Here is a 22,091-nt window from a genome sequence, read left to right on the forward strand (position 1 = left end):
CATGTTAGTAGTTGTTGTTTATCATGAAACCTACATACATTAATACCATCCATCCATTTGGATCCTATCCCAGCTATCATAATTGTACACATGGCACAGGTTGGCAGTCTATCACAGGGTTAACACATAGAAAACAGACAGTCATTCACTATGGCCAACTAACCTAACATGAATGTCTTTGGACTGTAAAAACTCCACACAGTCAGCCAGTGGATTCAAACCCAGGACCTTCTTGCTGTGAGGCAACAAATCTAACCACTGCGTCACTCTGCTGCCCTTGACGATAATACAATATAATGATAATATAAAATTTAAAGCAAACTATACAAACACAGAGGGCAGTTAATGTTGGCATCAGTACATGGGGCAGAAAAGAGAGAAAGAAAAATATAACATCATCGTCCTTGAATGGTCTGTTTTTTAAATGATGTCATTCCCTGTCTGGTGGTGCTCATGTGTAAGCTGTAGCATACACAAAAACACACAAAATAACACATGAAAATCACATTGCAGTGTCCCTCCTCTCTTTCTTTCTCTGCCTCTCTCTGTGTCTCTCTTGTCATTCACATTAGTCTCCAGTTCACTGCCCCCCTCATCTCTCCACCTCTGATTGGCTTTCACTCTGTTATTCTTGCACTCTCACTTGCGTTCCCCCCACATGCTGTTTCTTTCTTTCTCTCATTCATACAGCATATACCCCTTCCCTTTATCTCGTTCTCCTCCTCCCTTTTCTCTCTCTCTCTCACTCTCTTTGGTGCCCCCCCCCTCCCCCTTTTGCTCTGTCGCTGTACACTTCCTGGCTTGGCACAATACCCTTGAAAACAGCTCCACAATCCTCTCTCCTTCCGAGAGGGATGCTCGGCAGCCTGTTCCCCCTGTCTCCTCTCTCTCCCCGTCTCTCCTTTTTTTCCAACTTAAATTCTCATTTTCTTCATCTGTAACACAGATGACATTTCCAAATCCCTCTTCTCTCCCTTGCACACACTCCTGTAGGCATGCTCACGTGTACAGACATCAAAGAGAGAATGTGTGTGTGTTTTTAACTGGCCAGAGGAAGCTGACATGCCAGCGTGGAGCGTAATCGCTGCTTCTTGACTGAGCGCGAGCCTGTGTGTGTGTGTGAGAGAGTTTATTTCGGTGTGTGTACGTGTGGAGGCTCAGCTGCTCTCATGTTCATCTGCCAACACAGCCTCTGCCGCTACCAACATGTTTCGACGCACAAAAAGGTAAACGCCAGCAATATGTCAACGTGCAGTCTTTGTGACCGGTGTGGTGCCCTGCTGTTGTTAGTATGTGTTGATTCATCGGAGGAGGTTGTTGTGTTTTTCCATGATGTGTCCGTTGTCCCTGCCAACTGTCATGCTGTCTCACAGTTGTCTCCCTGTCTCCATTTAGCTTCAGCAATATGGTGTGTGTACTTGTGTGTTTGTTTTTTGGCATACATATGTGTGCGTATAATGTGCTTCTGTGCACACAGCATGTTTTTATATGTGACAGGTATATGGCAGGAGGGTTTTTATAAATGCATCATTTGTTTGCTTATACACTCCTTATGTGTGCTCATCTCTATTTTACAATACAGTCCAGCATAAGACTTGTTATTTGTATTTTAGAGTTGCACATGCTTTAGATTATGGGTTGTGAGGTGGGCTCTGTCTGGCACACTCACTCTGGAAGGTATGTGTGTGCTTGTTTAGTAGCCTGCGTGTCAGAGATAGCTTTATGAAGTGAAAGCATTTCCAGTGTCCAGGGAGTGCTTGTGTAGCAGAGAGCCAGCAGTGGGCAGTACTAGAGTGCTGGCTGCCTGGCAAAGCTCCTGCCTTCCTCTTCACTTCTCTCCCTCTCCTCCACCTTCTCTCTTTCCTTTATTCTCTGTCCCCAGCATCCTCCATCTATCTTTTTTCATTGTGTCTTTTTTCCTCCCCCATTATCCCCTCCTCGCCGGTCTCCACTGTGATTAATTGTTCTCATCTCATGTCATCTCAGGGGCATTAGTCGGACTCTTCACTGTCCCTCTCCATGTGCTGTATGTGAACAGGAGTAAAGCCACCCCACTTACTGTATGTGGCTTAGAGAAAATGTGTTTATTTGGGAGACTGTATATGTCTGTTTGAATTCCCTGTATGATCTGAACTCGTGTCTATATTTACACAGATGACTGTAAAATAGCAATACAGATCCACCGCAGTATGAATTTACATCAATATGAATCCAGTGATCCTGTGCTCGTTTTTGTCTTGTTTTTGTCTTGGCAATTAGTCATTCATGAAAGTTGTTATTGATTAATTTTCTGACCGTTCGAGTTTTTATGTTTGCTGGCACTGACCTGGCACTGTCTGCAGCACTAAATATGGAAAGCTGTCAAGTACTGTTGGCATCAGATGCCTGGTTAGATTCATAATCGTGTTTTCTTATTCTTTGCTAAGATGCAAACAAATAATTTGCCAGTTCTTAAGTTTAATTTCGACAGAGATCTTGCAGAAAACATGTTTATTAAACATAATTTTGCTTTAGGGTTTTTACAGTACTGTATTTTCAAATCCGATGCCAATATCCAGGAAAATACTGAAAAGGGGAAGAAAAAAACAAAAGGCATTTTTAAAAATAAGAGTTAGAACAATGATGTTCCGTGCAAATGTATTCAGCTCCAGCCCTGTTTGTCTCCTGTGCTTCTGGTGAGTTGGCACCACATTTTCATTAGTGATCACAAAGAGTTAAGGCAGACTGCCACTTTTTCTGTGTACTTGTTGGTGAACTTTTACCTGCTTCAGTCTGGGACAATCGCGTTATTGATTAGAATAAAATAATATTTTAGACTAAAATATAAAATGCTGTGTTTTGTAAAAGAAGGTTTTGGTTATGCTAATCAGTGTACGTGAATATGACATTGTCCAGAATAGTGTGCTAGCCACATTTGTTTTTAAAAAATGTATTTCATTCCTTCTTTGTAATGACCTGATCTATATTTTTCACTTTGTAAGACACGTATGACTTACCCTCTATTCTAGATCGAAACAACATCAACATCTGTCCATTTACAGTTCAGCTTTTGCCACTTTTGACCAGAGACAGGATGTCTAGGTTTCAGTGATGTTTGCTGGCTGAAACCTGGTGAACAGACTGTCTATTAACTTTACAGATGGTCAGGACTGATAATATTTGCTGCCCAGCCCCAACAGTGACATTATTTTATTATTAGCTATAGCCGCTAGCCGTTAGCCGCTACCATAAACCATAACTTAGCAGACTGCTAATGTGGGTCATTGCTACTAGTTAAACACATAACGTTAGTGTGTGCAACAGCCAGGTTAATATTTATGATAACTGTTTAAATGGGAGCTTTACTGACCTCTCGCCACAGTGTTGTTCTTTAAAACGTTTGTTGTGCTGCTGTTCTGGTGTTCAGCTGCTAGTGATGGGAGGGGCTGTGTGTCTGCCTGTCTACAGTGCTGCTGTTGTGTGATTGCACTGTTGGTATCAATCCTGTTACAAAAAGGAATATATGTATGTGCTGCCTGTGATATTTACATCTTAAAAAAATAAAGCTTTATCACATTCTCATAATTTTAATAACAAAGGTATCATAAGTTCTGGTGACATCCCTGTTATGCATACTGATTTTGTAAAAGTGTTGAGACTCAATTATTGTATCAGCACTGAAAAACGTTCACCCGTCCCAGGTTCTGTGTTATAAATATCATCCCTGCTTCCTCTCTTAATCTGCGTTTTTTAATTATCTTCCTTTCTCTTTCTTTTGTGTGTGTGTTTGTGTGTGGGGTTTCTTGGCCGACTGTGGCAATTAAGAGAGATAATGCTTTGTGTCCACTCCAAACAGATTGAGCTAGAGGAAGACAGTAAAAGTGTGTGAGTAAGAAAGAGAACAGGAGGCACGAGACAGCAGCAGGAAGAAGGAGAGTGGGGTGGGAGGAAAGGCAGAGCCTGAAGCAGAGTCTCAGTGTACGTTTAAGTGCAGCCCCTGACAATAGAGTCTGAGTCCTTGTCTGCTTCATTCTGTCTTACTTGATTTCACCATCTAAAGGTAAACTCTGGAGGTTTGTTGATCTGGATTTTGAGATCCTGAAAGAAAAGCAGGGAAACGAAAGGAGAATTAAAAGATTCAAACTGGATGACAAACAAGTGAAGGAAGTCTTAATGGCTTTCTTGCCAGAGACCTTACCTCTCTCTCACATACTGTATATATATATATATATATATATATATATATATAGATATTCATTTTGGACATCATGCAGTGTACCAATGAACCCACTCATGATCAGGTCAACTCATGACGTTTCATCCCACTCACATGCAGGTGTTAATGTTTATTTTTCATTTGCAACGCAAAGGAAAGACTGTGACTCAGAAGGAGCGATCATTAGTATTTAGGTTTCCTGTTAGCTGAATCTTCCTCTTTACTAACTGGGCACCAAACTGCAGGCTTTATTACATGTTGCTACTCTAATCTAACTTCATTAAATATTGTAAATACTAGTTCCATTGTACCAATCTGATATGTGCAGATGTTGTTGTGGTCTCTGCAACAAGAAACTCTCAGCTTCAATAGAGCATACATTATGTTGATGGACCTGATACCCAGACATAAGTAGGTTCCACAATTATCTGCTTGAGCACATACTCAGTGGTGTTATGGCTTTTAGATGCTACAAAATAATGGTCCTTTTTCAGATATTTTTGTCAGCACAATGTTCATGTATGAGGTTAAAAACAGGAACCTGCTTATCTGCACTTTGCAGCAGCAGATGCATAAAACCTGGGTCTGTCATTTGGTGTTTGAGCAGCTTTATTGCTCTGCTGTTTTTTATTGAAATAGCTGTGCAGAGAAAGGTAGTAAAGAAAATGTTCAGCATCGAACATGGATTCTCTTCTCCGTGCTGTATGCCTGTTGTTTGTACCGTGACAGCACCATCTGTTACTGGCTGGTGTTCAGGCTAGCCTGGACCAAAACACACAGACTGTTTTTGGTTCATCTCTGATATTGTGATGACATTATAACACAACTTATCATATAGACCCCTGAGCTGGATGACAGCCTGGCAAACCTGAACTGCATGATATCAAACCTGAATCTTCTGATAAGACATTTTTAGATAAAGATACATTTTCTTAAGTTCATCTTTATTATTCAGCACAAGGAAAGCTTTGAAATTAACTGAGCAGCTAGTGTCCGTTATTTTATTCAGTATAAATTTCTTACATGCAGAGTTATTGAAAACTCTTATTAGAGTTGACCAAGAACACTGAGCTCATTTTGATCTTGCAAACAGAAAATATTTGTGTCAAATTAGTTTAACACAAAACAAGTTGATGTCTATTTATCAGCAATTTACTGAGATTTCAGATACATATTAGAGTCGCTTTCTCCATGAGGTATGTGAAATAAGGTTTAAAGTGGATGATGTTTTCAGTAAATATGAATAGATATGGCGCACTAGTGCAAAAGTCTGTCTTATTTTGTCAGAGTGATATTGTTTTTGTGTTTGTTTATCATTTACATCCATAAAACATATGTTGCAATGCTTGTTACCACAGTCATGTATCGTAACCTTAGTTAAATAATTAGTTAAATGTGTTAAAGGCAGTGTTGGTCAAGTTACTTGAAAAAAGTAATCAGTAACTAATTACTGATTACTTCCCCAAAAAAGTAATCCCGTTACTTTACTGACTACTTATTTTCAAAAGTAATTAATTACTTAGTTACTTAGTTACTTTTTAAAAACACGATTTACAACCTGAAGAGGTGATAAAGCGATAGATCTTTCAGCCCAATTCTACTTTTTCTACATAATCCATCATACAAAATGTAATCAAATGGAAAAGTCTCTTTTTTTAACTTGTTTTATTAGTTTTAATCTTTTAACTTTATGCAACATTCTCTGACTTGAATAATTTAGTTTAACATTTAAACCTATTTTCTACACATTCAGCACATAAAATAAAATATTTTTGTGTTTACACTCACTCTTTCAAATAGATGCAAGCAAAACACAGCAGAAAATAAATAAAGTCAAAGACTCAGCGGTCCTGTTGCTCTATTTTCACCTGTAAAGCAGGACTGCGGTAGGCGGAGGTTTACCCTGGTGCAGGTGTGCCGCGGTCAGTTGAAGAATCCGCGAGTGTCTCTGTGAGTTTCCCATTATGTCGTAGCTACTCGGTGCTTGCTTAGAAGTTTAGGGGGTTTTTTCGCTGTAAAAAGAAGTTTTCTTCCCACGCACGGTGGACGCTAATATTTTTGTCACTTTTTATGGAATCAAACTCAAAGTAAGGTCAGTACTTCCATGCTTTAAACGCTGCACGCTCATACTCTCTCCCACAATCGATATGTGATCCATTGTTGAGCTGCACACAGATGTTGCTAACGTCACTGTCATGACACATTCTCGCAAAAAATCACGGTTTTAGTAACGCAGTAACGCAGCGTTACTACGGGAAAGTAGCGGTAATCTAATTACCGTTTTTCCAATAGTAATCCCTTACTTTACTCGTTACTTGAAAAAGTAATCAGATTACAGTAACGTGTTACAAGTAACGCGTTACTGCCCATCTCTGGTTAAAGGTAACATGATCAGCTTGGATTTTCATATAAAATGTTACTTCTGTAACATTTTAAGCATCTTTTGATGACTGCAGCAGTACTTCACTTACGAACTTAATATAACGCCCTCATATTGTACCGAACAGTAGGACTAAGGCGATTGCTTGATTATTCAAATTTTGTCTTAATAATCATAAGATTGTGGGTGGGTTTTATGAATGTGAGAAAGAGAAGTTGTCTCTGCTCTTGACTCGCTTGTGATTACAAAAACTAAATATGTTTGGAAAGATGTGATTGCAGTATGCATGATTTGGTGTATTTATAAAAAAACAAACAACAACTTAAAAGTAATAAAAATGTGAATTAATAGATTTTGACAATCAGCTTGTCACATGGCAGACATTCAATACAACATGGTTGAGACGACCTGTTGAAGTTTAAACTGAGCTTCAGAATCGGGGTGAAAGGTAGTTTAAGTGACTTTCAACATTGTATGATTGTTGTTGTCAGATGATCTGGTCTGAGTATTTCAGAAACTGCTGATCTACTGGGACTTTCCCACAGAAGCATCTCTAGAGTTTGCAGAAAGGGTCCAAAAAAGGAGATAATATCCAGTGACCTGCAGTTCTCGGGGTGAAAATGCCTTTTTGAGGCCAGAGGTCCATTCTGCCTTGTATTCATGCTGATGGCCACAGTATTTCTTGGTACACTGTGATGCACACTTAACTACAGACAGAGAACAGAGCACTTGATGATCTCTATATGCACAGTAATTTTGACAGTGGTTCAAACTTCGCGACTGTAGAAAGAAATGCAAACTGAGAACAGCTTTGTTTTTGTAAAGGCACATCTATACTTCCTAGCACTAAATCATCTTGTGGTAACAGCGTTGTCACATATCTGATAAGAAAATGTCAAAATGGTTTCATTTATAGTTGAGTCGTTTTTCTGTCTTGGAACACTGAGATAATCTCCCCACTGCTATCTCCAAGAGATGTTGTGCCTTTGCTTTCTTGTGAACTCACATGCATAATCACGTGATTTCTAATGTGTGCTAGACATGAGACTCCCTACTAACGCAAACGAGTGCTGCTCACTCATGGAAGGGTTTTATTCTTTATGAGGTGGTGGCTACGGATCATTTGCTGTGAATGAGGTCACGAAGGGAACAAAGTGAAATGCCGTTGTTGCAGTGATTCAGAGCACTTCTCGGGTCTCCACATGCAGTCTCTGCAGACAGCTGACACAGCTATCAACGCAATGTGGAGGAGTAATGCAGACAAACAGGAAACCAGCAAATGAAAGGCCTGATAGACACATGCAGAAAGAGCCAGATAGCTCTTCGCACTACCGCAACTTCCTGCTGCATCACTCTGCCTGAGGATACACTTTCACACCTTAACAGGACATCTGACAACACCTTCATCTATAGAGGGAATGATGTGACTGAAATAGATGTCTGGATTTTTATTGTACCCAGTACTTTATTTATTTATTTGTCATATTTATGAGCTCGGCCCTGACTGAGGCACTGCTTTGAGACCAGTGAATCTTTGAATGCCATGTTGTGTCATCATACTTTTTTCATAATACACAGAAAGCTGTGCTGTGCTGCTGCTTCTGTGATAATGTGAGCTGTCTTTTTTAAGTAGTTATAAAAATTAAGTTAAAAAATCTAATCAAACTTGAGTTTTCTCTTGATAGGAAAGAACCTTTCACGAAGGTTCACAAGGTTGTAACCACAATCAATTAGCAGTGTGCGCTGCAGCCTCTAAATTAGTCTTTTATTAGCTGTGATTGGTGTGACATGTCCATGTTGATTTGCTTAAACAGACACTTTGATACTTTTTAGCAAACAAACACGTGTGAACTTGGTGAGGCGTCCAGGTTTTGTTCCAAGAACCGGTGAAGATTTCGGTACAGCTTAATATACCGTCATTCCTCAACCAACCTTAATTTATGTTCTTTATGCTAAGCTAAGCTAATTACTGATCTTTGTGTATACTCAGTACACAACAAAACAAGACTTATAGGCATCTTTCAATTAACACCTAACAATGAATTAAAGCAGTCCAGAACAACTACAGCTAAAAGGAAATTAGTTCCATCCACAGTAACTTATTTTTGGCGTGTAGCTCTCTGCTGGCAACTCTCCATCGTTCCATGGAAAGCCAAAGGCAGAGCAGCAGCAAGACCCCAGCGCAGAGAGGGCATCCATGTTAACAGAAATGACACTGATTAAGTCAGACACATAAAGATGAAGAGGTGGGGTGGAGATCAGATCAGATCTGATTTGGGTTGGGATTGAGATCAGGGGATCTGTAGATATTGCAGCTGAGCTATTAATCTGAAATCTGAACAGATTTCCCAAAAGATGTTTAACTTTAAAAAAAAATGCAACCTAGATACCAGGTTTACATGCATACCAGGTTGAATAACCCATCTGTAGAGTACTTGGCTGCTTAGATGTGATTCTAACCCTGTTGTGATACGATCTCCTCTGTGACCTTTTTTGTATCACCTTTATTGCTGCAAACAGTAGGGAAATCAGTGGGATCAGGGTCAAATCTGTTTGTAATAATACAATGTATAACAGTGAAAAATTGGTAAAAATCAAAAGACCTCTGCTGTCTACATACCGTACATAGAAACATTAAACAGAATTTCACATCCAACAAGTCCAACAAGATCCTTTTACATTTCAAACCAAAATAGTGACATAGTTGCTGCAGGACAGTGATCTAACAAAAAAAAGCACAGGTGAAAGGCATGGTTTTATATAGTATACGACCATACACCAGAGTTAAGTCTCTTTTTGCAAAGAGACATGTCGCAGGGAAGTTGCACTTGTCAGCACAGACTCACTCAGATTGATTGCAGCATGTTTACAATCTGCCTGCATTTATCAATTAGACTTCAGTTATTTTCAAACCTTCACCAACTGATCTCAGAGTAATTGCAGTCAGTCTGTGCAATCGCCTTCCAATTGAAAGTGGTCATGCAAATGTTAAAGGTGCTGTACGCTCAATCTGTGGCCAGACATTCATGGGAACTACTTGCAATCATTTACAAAATGCTAAAAATTGAGTCATAGGCTTTTGTAGAGTTCACGATCCCTTCGTTATTCATTGTTAATGCACTCTGTCAGTCTCCTCTATCGGCTACCCACATGGTCAGTCACAAGTTCAACCAGTAAGTCAGTCTGAATGACAAGTTTTCAGCAGACCGGTCACCAAATTAAACAGTCAGCCTCACTGTCTGTTAGCCAACTTTCTTATACAATCAACAGCTGCATAAACAGCTAGGTTTAAAAAAACACAGCAATGTATTAAGTAATGAATTGGCAGCAACTCCTAGTAACAAGTGAGCATTGTCCCTTTTTCATAAATTTCCAAAATAGTTTTTTGACATGCTGAAATTTTTCCTGTGACCTCTTTTATTCAATCCTCTTCTTCTATTTGTCATTTTTTTAAATAGCCTTTAGTTTTCTGCCTTGTACAATGGTGAAGCTATGGGTGTTACTTTTTTGTACGGCTTTGTCACGCTTTCCCCTCGGTTAGTCTCTCATGAGGAATAACACCAAAAGCCTCTATTTATGTCTCTCTGTGCTACATGGCATAGCAACAAGAAGGCCATGTGACTAACCCCTGCAGCAACTCCTGACATCCAGACAGTCCTGTTGTTGCTCTCCTGTTTTCTTCATCATCATTTATCTTTTCTGCTTTTGTCTTTTTTTTTTTTGCATCACCTGTTTTATTTCATCTGCTGCCTGTCAGAATCACTCATTCATTCTCTCAGTCTCCATCTAGATGTCCAATGCTCAAAAAATCTGCCCACATGGCTTGATTTGGACACTTTCCCAAGTTTGGGATCAATCCAGGTCTCAGTGACCGTTTCACAATGTGCCTGTAAGAACAGAGGATGCACTAACAAGGACCAGCCTCTTAAAGGGGCAACATTTAAAGGGGCAGCTTTTTATAAGGTACAGCCCTTTTCCCACAGTTGTAAATATGCACTCTATTTTAAGAGGTCCTGGCAAGAGACAGAGAGACAGAGAATGTCACCTGACAGGAAGTGAGACTGGATGGATCGATGGTGTACCCATCGAAAAGGTCTTGTGTCCTGTGTGCCCTGTGAGTCAGCACTTAGAGCAGAAGATGACACCACTGACTGATAGACAACACACACACACACGCACACACACACACAGAGAGAGAGAGAGTTAATAATCAGCAAGGTAAAGCACATTAAGCATGCACAGGCGCTCGCTCACACCCATCTGATGGATGGTGAAATGGACGTAGGTAAAAACTTGTGTGTTTCCATTCCATGTGTGTGTGTGCGTGTGGGTGTTGTGTGTACGCCGGTGGACCATGACTGATTTTCTATTTGCATGCACATGTTAGCCTATGACAGGTAAACCCCTCATCATGCACTGTTAGGCTGTTCATTCAGAATCTGCTGTCCTTTAATTGATTGTATTTAATACGGAGCTGCTGGGTTTGTATCAGTGACCATTTGTTGTAATTAGTGTGCTCAGCTGTCTGACTATAATGTGGTCAGACAGCTGAAATCTTTTATGATATCAATGAGAAAAGAAACCCAAGTGTTTCATATCTCAAACTAGTACAATGCTGTCGAAAAGTCATGAGTCACCCTTCAGTTGTTTATGTGTTGCTAGCAAAATGGGACAAAGTTGGAGCGTTTTATTGAAATGTACAAATTAACCCCAAAACAGAGTTTGTACCATTTTAATGAGCTTGAAAGTCAGTGTTTGATAACCTCAGAGGCTGAACCTCTTAGGCAAACTTTCTTGTAATTTCTTTAGTTTTCAGGAATAATTCTTCTAGATTTTCGAAATACATTCAAAGCTCTTTTTGAATCCCATCAATTCTGACAAGATCCCCAACATCACATCCCTAAACCATGACAGAGGCTCCAGTGTGCTATAGACAGTCACTGTTGTGTTTAATTTGGGATACCTGAGGCTTTTCTCCTCATTTCCCTTTCTTAAGAATCGCTTCTTCACAGCCACATTTGCATCACTTCCTGTGTTTCCTGAGGTTTCGTGGTTTTCACGGTTGTTCCAATACCGTTATGTTCTCAGCTCCCAGTTCTTACTTTAAGGCATACTACATTATCACATATGAAGATCTGGATTTTAATTAACCCAAATTTGCCTTCGGGGAGACTCTTACAATATACGTCACATCTGTGCTGATTTAAAAACAGGTTGTTTATCCTTCCAGAGAGAGACTATATCAGCCCCAGCATTGCGTTAAATATCCCAGATTTAATCCCCCACATCCATGTGTTATTGTTTGCATCATTTTTATTTTCAGTTTATTGAATTTTTGGTCGGTGTTATGGGGACTGACCCTGTGTTTTTCTCCATGGTGTGTTTGTGTGTAAGAGACTAATGGCCCTATGCCAGCCAGAGGCCTGTAGGGGGATAATTGCTCGTCAAAGCTTCTGCACGAGTCATTACCACAGATTTAACCTTTGACCCCCTCGCAGTGAGCTGACCAGAGCATCATAACCACTTACAGCACTGGGTTTCATCACTGGGAGATTGGGACACAGGCAGGGGTTGTTGGCTGTCTACATGTATATTTGTGGTATGTGGTATTTAACTTCTGTATAATCACATTGTTGAGTTAAGTTTCCCTTAAGTGGCTTATTACCATGTTCTTGTTAGTTAGAAGTACTTGACGGGGACGTGAATGAAGCAGAAGCTTGTCATTGCTGAGGATGTTTGATAGTTTCTGCAACAAACCTGGATGCCGTGTGCTATGTCTCCAGCGTATTGCATATAAATTGCACCTCAGGGCTCCGTTTGTTGACTGTTTAATCTGCACTCAGCATTAATCTCATGTTAAAATTGCTCTTTGTCACTGATTAATATTAACAGCAGATTTTGTAGGAAAATCAGCTAATATTACAAGATGATTGCCTGTATATAAAAGATGGAAGTAGCACAGTGACACTACACGTTATGAATTCTTGTGCTTGGCTTGCTTCCCATGTTTTGATGATGTGGCTAGCTAGCAGTGGCTCTGACTGTAATCAAAGAGTACAGCACGCTCACATTGTAGCAACTTCTCACTCCAGAGGGAACCACACCCTATTTCTTACTCTTTTTAACTTCTGTTTTACTCTAAAGGAAACCATCATTTACAAAACCAATGGAACTTTGTATTAACAAAGACTTCACACTTGTGATCAAGACCATAAAGTCAGTAGTAAAAGTTGGCACCGATGTTATAAACGAAGTAAGAATTGCGATCACTTCGATCGTTTCTTCTACATAGTCAAACTTATTTTTGCAAGCAGAGGAGTCGCCCCCTGCTGGCCAGTGGAATCAAGAACATCTCTTATTTAGAAAGTGAATGCTCTGAGATGGTGTACCCTTCCTATGATACCCATATGATAGCTGGGATACATGCCAGCTCCCCAGCCTTAATTTGTTGAGCAGTTAAGAAAAGCCTTAACATTTAACAAGTATGTCCACCTCTTCTTCATGCTCGAGATGTTTCTTTAGACTATACCTAGAAGCAAAAAAACAACAAAAACATGTATGTGCTATGCTTTGACAGAGATGACAATGTCACGCAGACACACTTTACTTCTACCTCCCATATTAAAAGTAGCGTCACACTCGCAGCTTTCTCGTCAGCTCTGGTCGCCGTCCACAGAGGCCCACACAATGGCAGCATGCACCGCTGACCCCAGTGAATTACACGCCGCCTGATTGACACTAACCTCCCGCCTCGCCACTAGCCCTCTGTCACACACAGATTGAGTCTGCATGATGGATTACACAATGGATTATGATGGATTAAAAAACTGGCATTCACGAGAAAAACACACAAACGCTCATTTGCTCTGTTGTGTGAGCAGACTCTGGTTCTCAGTACTGAGGTTCACTGCCGGGTGAAATCTTTTTCCACATTTTTTTGTAGGTTAGAGCTGATTCAGTCTCGTACTCACCCTAATTATTTAATTTAATACAAGCTGTCTCTTTTCTTGCTGCGCGCTCTGGTTAAAACCAAACAGTTGTAGATGACGCCGTTTGCTTCTCATGAGTGTGACTCTAAATCTGTTGCTATGGTAACATTGTACATCCCCCCCCCCCAGTTTCTCTTCGTCTTTCTTCTGTATGGATCGAGAGAATTTTCTCTTGATTGGCCTAATCTGATCTGAAGCGGTTTGAATATTTTAAAAGGAAAGAGTCTTGTTTTTAGTGACGCTTCAGCCTCTTATGTTTAAAATTCATGCATGCATGAGACGGATGACTGAATGAGCCCAAATATCACCGTCAGCCTGAAAACAGAGAAGCTGGCAGATGATGTATTGCAGGACTGTTTGGCTGTAAACTGACAAACTGTAAACTGTTTGTATTTGACTACTAAACTAGAGGCAGATTTATGATCCAAAGATGGCAGTGTACAGCGTATTAACTGTGTCTACGTTTCTCCCACACATACACACAGAGACACACAAACACACACACATACTAACATCTTCTTAACCAGACTGAAAGAAGATGAGCTCAGGCTGCACGGCTATAACCGTGACGGAGTGATTTAAAGTCACATTACCACACACACCAGCTTTCCCAGTTCTCTTATCTCCTTTGCTTTCCCAGTGAAGTGTATCCACGACGTGTTAGTCAGAAGCCCCAACAGCCACCTATGGCGCCTATATTCCTCACTGACTGCTACTAATTATCAGGAAGGGATATAGGGTGAACATGATTGGATTTTACAGTTAATGAGCTTTCTTAAATGATCTTATTGGTACTCACTTAGAGAAGGGACAATGGTGTAAATACACAGTTTGTATAGAGTGTGCATACCCATAAAACAGAGCAACTATAGCTACATTAGTGAGCCTTTTTGTACCGATTCACTCCCCACGATGTCACACATAATAACTGGGGCTGCAGCTAATAGGAATTGATTGGTGAATTTATAATTTGACTTTAAAATATCAAGTGAACCACATGAAGTTTTATCAAAGTAACAGTCCAAGATACAAACATATTCATTCTAACACATATAGACAATAAGAGACAGAAATGTGCGCCAGATACAGCAATGAGCAAACTGTAATGTTTTTGGTTCATCGGCTAATTATCCACGAGGACTGATTTTTTTTTCTGTGTTTTGATTGTTTCAGTTTTAATACTGTTTCATGTCTTACCTCATCACATTCCCATTTCCTCTTAAAATTGTAGTTTTAGTAAAAAAGGAACCACAGATATACCTGTTCAAACACACATTAGGGCAGATAAATAATCAGCCAATCACATGGCTTTGTTGATGCCAGAGGTTAAAGGAGAATTGCCGAAATGCTTTGAGCTGATAAAAAGACAGCTCTTACTCAAATAACCAGTTGTTACAGCTAAGGCATGCAGAAGTGCATCTCTGAACACAAAACATGCAGTAAAGTAAGTGGGCCGCAGCAGCAGAAGACCACACCCACCTCTAATAATGGGAATCTGAAACCGCTATTACACATGCGCAACAAAATTGGACAATAGAAGATTAGAAAAATGATGAAACTGTCAGAATCTGCTGTAAAACCATCCTAGCTGGAATCAACGGCTCAGGTTGCTCTGGTGGTATAATGAACAGTGTTTAAACAATACATCAAAAATTTAAGGCCAACACATCTGCAGCATCTGAGTAGTATCATGTCACTATGGCCCGAAATGTCCGAGGAATGTTTCCAGCACTTTCTTGAGTCTGGATCACAACAAATTATCAGTAGGGGTGCAACGATACTCGTATCGATATTGAACTGTTCGATACGGTGCTTTCGGTTCGGTATGCATATGTATCGAACAATACAAAATTGTTTATTTATTTTATCAACTTTTCTTCTGACGATGCTGTCTGTGTTGAGAGCTCAGTGGATCTGCGTTCGACTACTCCGCCTAGGCTGCACTGTCGAGCGCAGATCCACTGAGCGCAGCGCAAGCTAGCAAGACAGAAGCTAAGCTCGTTGCAACATGGCAAATTTAACAAATTAAAAAAGCATGAACATTTTTTTGTATCGAAAAAATATCGAACCGTGACACCAAAGTATCAAACCGAACCAAACCGTGAATTTTGTGTATCGTCGCACCCCTAATTATCAGAGTCGCTGCTAAAACTGATAAAGTGGCCAGAGAGGCAATATAGTAAGACATCCAACAAACAGAAACAGGCGTTTTGTTAAGAGAACATAAACACGTAAGCTGAGGAAAAATTTACAAATGCTGCTATACAGCTGTCGATGATCAATATATGGTGACCTCTGTGACCTCGACCTCAGGGTCGAGGTTAGAGGTCAAGTTTTCTGAAAATCTTGTGAACAAAATAAATCAAAGATTTCCCCTTTCCAATTTTCACATTTATGCCATAGATTCATCTAGCAGGAGGCTGTGCGGCAGCGCTGGTGACTGCCAGTATTTTCATTCATATGTTGTTTAAACTTAAAATACAAGCACAGGAAAGCTGGAAATCGTGTGCGCACACATAATTATACAAAACAAACAATATTTTTATGAACTGTAAACAAAAAAGGAAAATATATTATGCAATGTTATATATATATTAGAACAATGCAATGTAATATACAATATTGCAATGCTATTTAATTTGTGTTATTTCATTTTTTGTATAGTCTTTACTGTTATGTACTCAAATTCCTAATTATGCTGCATCAAGTTTGATGCTAGAAAGCGGTTCTTTATGCCGAGGAGCACTAAAGCACTTTATGAGGCTTTCTTTTGATGTGTGACTGATTTGGCCTCTGTATGTAAGTCTGTCTAACAACAGTAACCCAAACAAACCAGGTTGCAGTAGGTTGCAAGGCACTGAGCTAGGTCGATGGTTTCAGTTTGGTAAAAGCTTTTGTAAATGTGTGTTCATGCTGGTTTTGTTAAAAACAGGACTTCTTGGTAAATGTTAGAAAGGTACACTGAAAGAGATCTCAAAAAAAAAAAACAGTGGAATATACAACCACCACGGTAGGATGGTTTTACGACCCGCCCCCCCTTTCCCCCGCTGTGTCTGTCATATGTGCTCCACTTAGTTTTAACAGAATTGAAGTAGCAGGGCTCTTACGGTGACCTTTACTGGTGTGACTGGCAGTTGGAGTATAGAATAAAGAGCAGAGCTCCTATTTAACCTTTGCTACAGTACAAATGCTTAGGGCAAGATACCCTTTTGAAGCATTTCATTTAAGATAATGTTGTAATGCAAAGAGGCTCTCAACTCCACAGGAAGATTAGATGGCTTTGCCTTTGTAGGGTTTTCATTCTGCTTTTAATAGTTTAGTCAACCTTGTATTGCCTTAAAGGGGAGTTAGGGGAGAGAATGACTTTTCCTGACGTCACACATTTCAATTATTCATCATTTAGAGAGTTAATTTGGGAGAAGGAGAAAGCAATATGGATCTGGGCATGAATGGAGATATCAGAATATGGTGACACCATTTGTTGTGACTGGGGATAATAGAGAATAGGAGGAAAGTCGCAAAAAGGAGGCAGGTAGAATTAATGCTCCTTCCCAGTATTATGTGGTTTGCAACATTAGGTACTAGACCTGAAAGTGAATCACTCCCATTTAACGAGTCACTGATAGAGTGTTTCTCCTGTAGATACGATGAATCATGAATCAAAAGCTGAGAACGTGTTCTGAAGTGAAGCTTGAGTGGTGTACGCTCCAGCGATTCAGCGTTTTGAGAAAGAGCAGCAGTGAGAATGTGGATTTTTCATGCCTCTAGGAAAAAAGAGGAAGGGAAATGAAAGTGAGTTTCAAACAGGTTCAAGGAAATGTGCACTTGAGTCTTCTGTGCCTTTTTTTTTATTCCTTCCTCTGCTACCCTTCCCCCTTCCTCTGTTCTCGTTTTAAGAGAGTTGAAGCAAAGTATGGTGTTAAGCCACTTCTAGCCCTCTGTCCAAAGCTAATGCATTCCCCTTAAATATTTCAATGTGCTTGTCTTCTGTTCTGCAACACTGAGTACAAGCTCTCCCTCAGCTGGCACCCACAGAGGCGCACTGCCACCAATGAAATCCTGCCAGTTAGACTTCTCAGACTGCTAGAAACAAGCGCTGAAGATTTGCATTTAAAAAAAGGATAGAGATGAGGGAGGTAGGGAGGAACTCTAAGACTGGGATGTAGATTATAGATACAGGGTTTGTGTGTTGTGTGACCATGTTTGGGTTTTTTTTCTTTACTCCTGGGTGTAAATGCTGTGATTGTTTTTTACTTTCTGCACAGATGTAGAGCAGCATGCTAGCTGATGCAATAAGAAGCAAACTTGTGTTGTTTGTCAGATTCGGTGCTGCTTTCTAAAATCTGCTCTGACGGGCACTAATGTGACTCACACACAGAGACATTAAAGCCCTGCGAGCAATCCTTACAGGAAAAGAGCACCTGAAAATTCCTCTTCCCTCTTTATGAGCTGTTACATAAAACAATGACCCTTGTGCACTCTCCATCAAACTGCACAGCGGCACCTCTAGTGGCGGCAGCATGTGTAGTCTTTATGGTTCAATAACTTCGTTCCTTCATTATGGTCTATACCTGCCCTCCCTGTTCCTTCTTTTCCTCCCTGTCTTCGTTCCTGCCCTCCATCAATCTAGCCTTTATATTTCACAGCGGCAGCCATCATGCAGCTGGACCTTGAGGAAATTAAAATCTGTCTTGCTTTGTCGCACTCCCCTGTGGACCTGCAGATGTCAATAAAATCCTCTATTATGTTCTGGCACATGCACACACAGAATGACATACTGTACTCAAGATAAACAGCATGCACACTTGTGCACACAAATATTTAACTGCAGGCTATAGAGTTATTTGAGCTGTCATGTAAGCACACGGCCAAGCTCGGCGAGTGTATTCATTAACCTGGGGCTCCCTGAGTCGTTTGGGCTGTCAGCTGTTAATTGATCTAATGAAGACAAATACTGAGGTGTTCTTTGTTCTTGTTTACGTTTGTAGTTGCAGAACCAGTAACCGGAAAAGCCTCATCCTGACCAGTACCTCCCCCACCCTGCCACGACCGCACTCACCACTGCCCGGACACATAGGTCAGTATGCCCGATGTATATGTTTTACCACATTCCCAGTTTGATTCCAGCTGCCTTTCCTGAACATCATATCAGTCTGTCCCACCGCTTGTTTCTTAGCATCTCAATTATCTGCTATGAAAGCCAAAATAAATTGTCAAAAATGGGCATTGTTGAAAATTTGAAATAAAAAGAAAAAAAGAAAAATTATATGAGGTGCAAAGTTTGAAAATAAAACAAAATTTACATTCACTGTTTTTACACCAGCCAAAGGATTGTCATTATATTTTTTCTGTTGACTCTTTCTGCATTTGCATGCAGTCTGCAGTCTGCAGCTTGCTTGCATTGGCTGTGTATCCTGTCAGGTTGATCAGTAGAAAGCTGTAAAATATCCCCATGGCTGTCTCATTGCATCTGCATGCAGGAGCAGAAAAACATCCAAGAACCCGCTCATGCAAACATGGATCCATATGTTTATAAGCAGAGGGATTAGAAATGAGATGCACATTTCCTAAAGCTTTTGACACAGTTATTCTGAATATTCTAGGAAGTGAACAAAACCAACTGACTTTTAATGTAAAACAGCCACAAACAGAATGTATTTTAGTTTATTACCCTGCCCGGTAACCCAGAGCGTCTGTTTTTTTTTTTAAACTGTTTTTTCTCCATATGTATCTTATTAGGAAGCAGTCCGTTGGACAGCCCGCGCAACTTCTCACCAAGCGGACCTGCCCACTTCTCCTTTGCCTCTTCTCGAAGGTTGGCATCAGTTCTTTTGTGCAAAATATTGGAGCTTGACTGCTGTTAGGATTATTCTGAGACACACGCACACAAACACACAGTGAAATCCTTCAGGGAACACACCCACTCAGTCGCACACACACGTGTAAAATGGAGCTGCAGCTTTGTCCTGGGTCTGTGTGACTGAGGCGTGACAACAGGCCGACATGAATCAGGTGAAGTGCCTGGACTTTGCCCAAACGAGTCCCCCCTCATCACTCACTCAGGGGAAGTGTCAGACTCCGGGACAGCCGGAGGAGGCCTCAGGGAAGAGAGGGATGAAAGGAGTGAAAGTGTAATTGGATAGATTGAAAGGCAGTGAAGGTGGCAGAATTGCTCCGGTATAACAGCCAATTGTCCTGTTTGGAGGAACAAAAATAGAAACTGACATTTCGAATTTTGGCTGTTAAAAGTTGTAGAGAAAAACAGTTTTTGGTTCCCTTTGTGTCTAACATATGCTTTCCTGTTTTTCACTTTTGTTTTTCATTTCTTTTCTCAGGGCCGATGGTCGCAGATGGTCTTTGGCTTCTTTGCCTTCCTCAGGATATGGCACCAACACACCCAGCTCAACGGTAGGTTTCAGCAGAAGATCGAACTCTTTGATTATCATTCCTGCAGTTTAATGTGATCATTGCTGGAATTTTTTTGTCTGGTTAATGTATTTAATGCATTTCCTTTGCCGTAAAACATATGCAAGGCTGATTTCATCATATTTTCATTGTTTATTCTTTACATCCCGTCTGTTTTTCCTGACCTTGTTGGTGCGTTGCTACATTCCTTGCTACCTGAAAGGCAAATACAGATTAATGGAACAAAAAAAGGATATAGCATTTGTCCCATTTCATTTATGCTTAATCCGATTTGTCAGATTTGATCTTCAAAAACATCAGTGTTACTGACTCATTGTTGTAAAGCTTTTGTTGCTAGAAGGCTGACTCGCTAATTTACACTTTCCGTAAGGTGGAAATGAAATTGTTCCTACTTGCCGCAGCTTTTCAAATCTTACTCTGGCTGTGGGTAAAGATAAGGAGACTTATCGCATTTCAAAATTCTTCCATGCGTCTCATCCGTCGAGCCCAAGGTTGTTCATTCCGGCACCACTAAATCAGAGGGTGTTTTCTTTGGTGGAAAATAACCTACAGGCCTTGAGGGCTCAAGTCAGAATCACCACTATTAGCTATCAGAGGGCGATAAATGTCTAGTCATCATTTGATTGATTGACATATTTCTACTTGATTATTGCCTGTATGAAGATATTTACAATCACTGAGCACATGGGCATTCAGCCTGGACAGATGATCCATACTATATATAGACAAATCGATCGAGAGGTCGCTCCTGTTAATGATGCTGGGCAGGTGTCTTGCATTGCCATCTCAGCCACCATTTCTGTAAATGTGTATTTAAATGAGTGAATGAGAGGCAAATTGTAAAGAAATGTGCTGTGCAAAGGTTGAAAATCACTATGTAAGAGCAGTTTATTTGTCCTTCATTATCAACAAAGGCTTCCGCCACCATATGTGGCAGCTGGAGCTCAGATGATACAGCGAGTGGACCATTAGTTGCTGAGTAGTTGGTTAGTCCTTGAGTATTTAAGTACTTGAATGCTTAAGGACACTTATTCCTATACAAATATTAAAGAAGGAGAATAAATGAAAGCAGGTGTATGAGAGGTTACCAGCATAATTGACCATACAACAGATGTGGCTTCCTTGGCGACAACTTTCCTCCATCTGTTGTGTATCATTAACTGCACAGCCACTGCTGCTGACTAAATGGGTCCTTGTCAGACAAAACATGTGTCTATCAAACTATGCTGCACAGTGTAGGTGCAGTGAGCTTCATATAAACCTTCTGAAGTAAATTGTTGAGCGTCTGTGATCATCGTATTTTTTAGTAGACATTCCCCCCGCGCTCCCTTTCGAAAGTGCAAAACAGAGAAGTGTGACCAGATACTACGTACGTTCATTTATAGTTTTAGCAGAGAATCATGAAAAATGACAACAAGAAAATGTGAAATGTGTATTTTCTTTTGTTTTTTTCCTTTGGCTGATTTGCTGCCTAAGTCATGAAACTGCACCAGAACTTTACTTTCAATTTTTCTTCCATTGCTAAATAGAGGAGGTGCATTTTATAGCCTGTGCATGAATATGGATTTCACTCAAAGAATTCATTTGCATATATTTACATGCACAAAATCAGCTCTGGCGCTGCTGAATTCATATTCTAAAGTTGCATGTGCTACATTTGTTCCGTTTGGCTTTGAAACAATTACAGGCCACAGTCGCGGCTAAATGCCATGCATACACAAACACGCACAACTCCGCAGTCTTTGACTTTGTAATTCCTCTTGTCAGTCCCAGATGACTGTTAAGAAGCTTTTCAGTGGCAAGAACATGCATCATGTGTAAACCAGAACTAAAAATAAGTAATCAGTTGCTAAGATATGTTCGACCTGATTTATCTGAAACTGATGACTTGGCCTCTCTGGAAAAAGTGGAGCAGAGATAATTGAAATGTAACCAGTCTGTATTCATGCCTGTTCCAGTATGTATTTCTTCATCCATCATTTCTTCACAGAGACAGAGAGAGATGATAAAGAGGGACAACAGAGACAAATAAAAGAGAGTGTAGGTGGAAATGAAACTCGATTTGAAGCAAACAGAGAGCCAAAAACAATGTTCACTTTCT

General features: G+C 40.3%; 1 protein-coding gene across 2 annotated transcripts in view; it reads left to right on the forward strand.

Moving 5' to 3' along the window:
- Positions 1 to 22,091, forward strand: part of mast1a (microtubule associated serine/threonine kinase 1a) — a 75,458-nt gene that overhangs the window by 21,123 nt on the left and 32,244 nt on the right. Inside the window, exons 1-4 of one of the 2 annotated variants that reach the window (XM_005752220.1) lie at positions 989 to 1,226; positions 18,553 to 18,641; positions 19,304 to 19,379; positions 19,900 to 19,972. In XM_005752220.1, coding sequence (XP_005752277.1) covers positions 1,207 to 1,226; positions 18,553 to 18,641; positions 19,304 to 19,379; positions 19,900 to 19,972 — 258 coding nt within the window. In that variant the 5' untranslated portion in view covers positions 989 to 1,206. Of the gene's footprint in view, positions 1 to 988; positions 1,227 to 18,552; positions 18,642 to 19,303; positions 19,380 to 19,899; positions 19,973 to 22,091 lie in introns of those variants that run through there. The other variant, XM_005752219.1, reaches the window with a different exon arrangement.

This window comes from Pundamilia nyererei, unplaced genomic scaffold, assembly GCF_000239375.1.
Source record: "Pundamilia nyererei isolate P.nyererei 1_Seehausen unplaced genomic scaffold, PunNye1.0 scaffold00349, whole genome shotgun sequence".
Lineage (NCBI taxonomy): Eukaryota > Metazoa > Chordata > Actinopteri > Cichliformes > Cichlidae > Pundamilia > Pundamilia nyererei.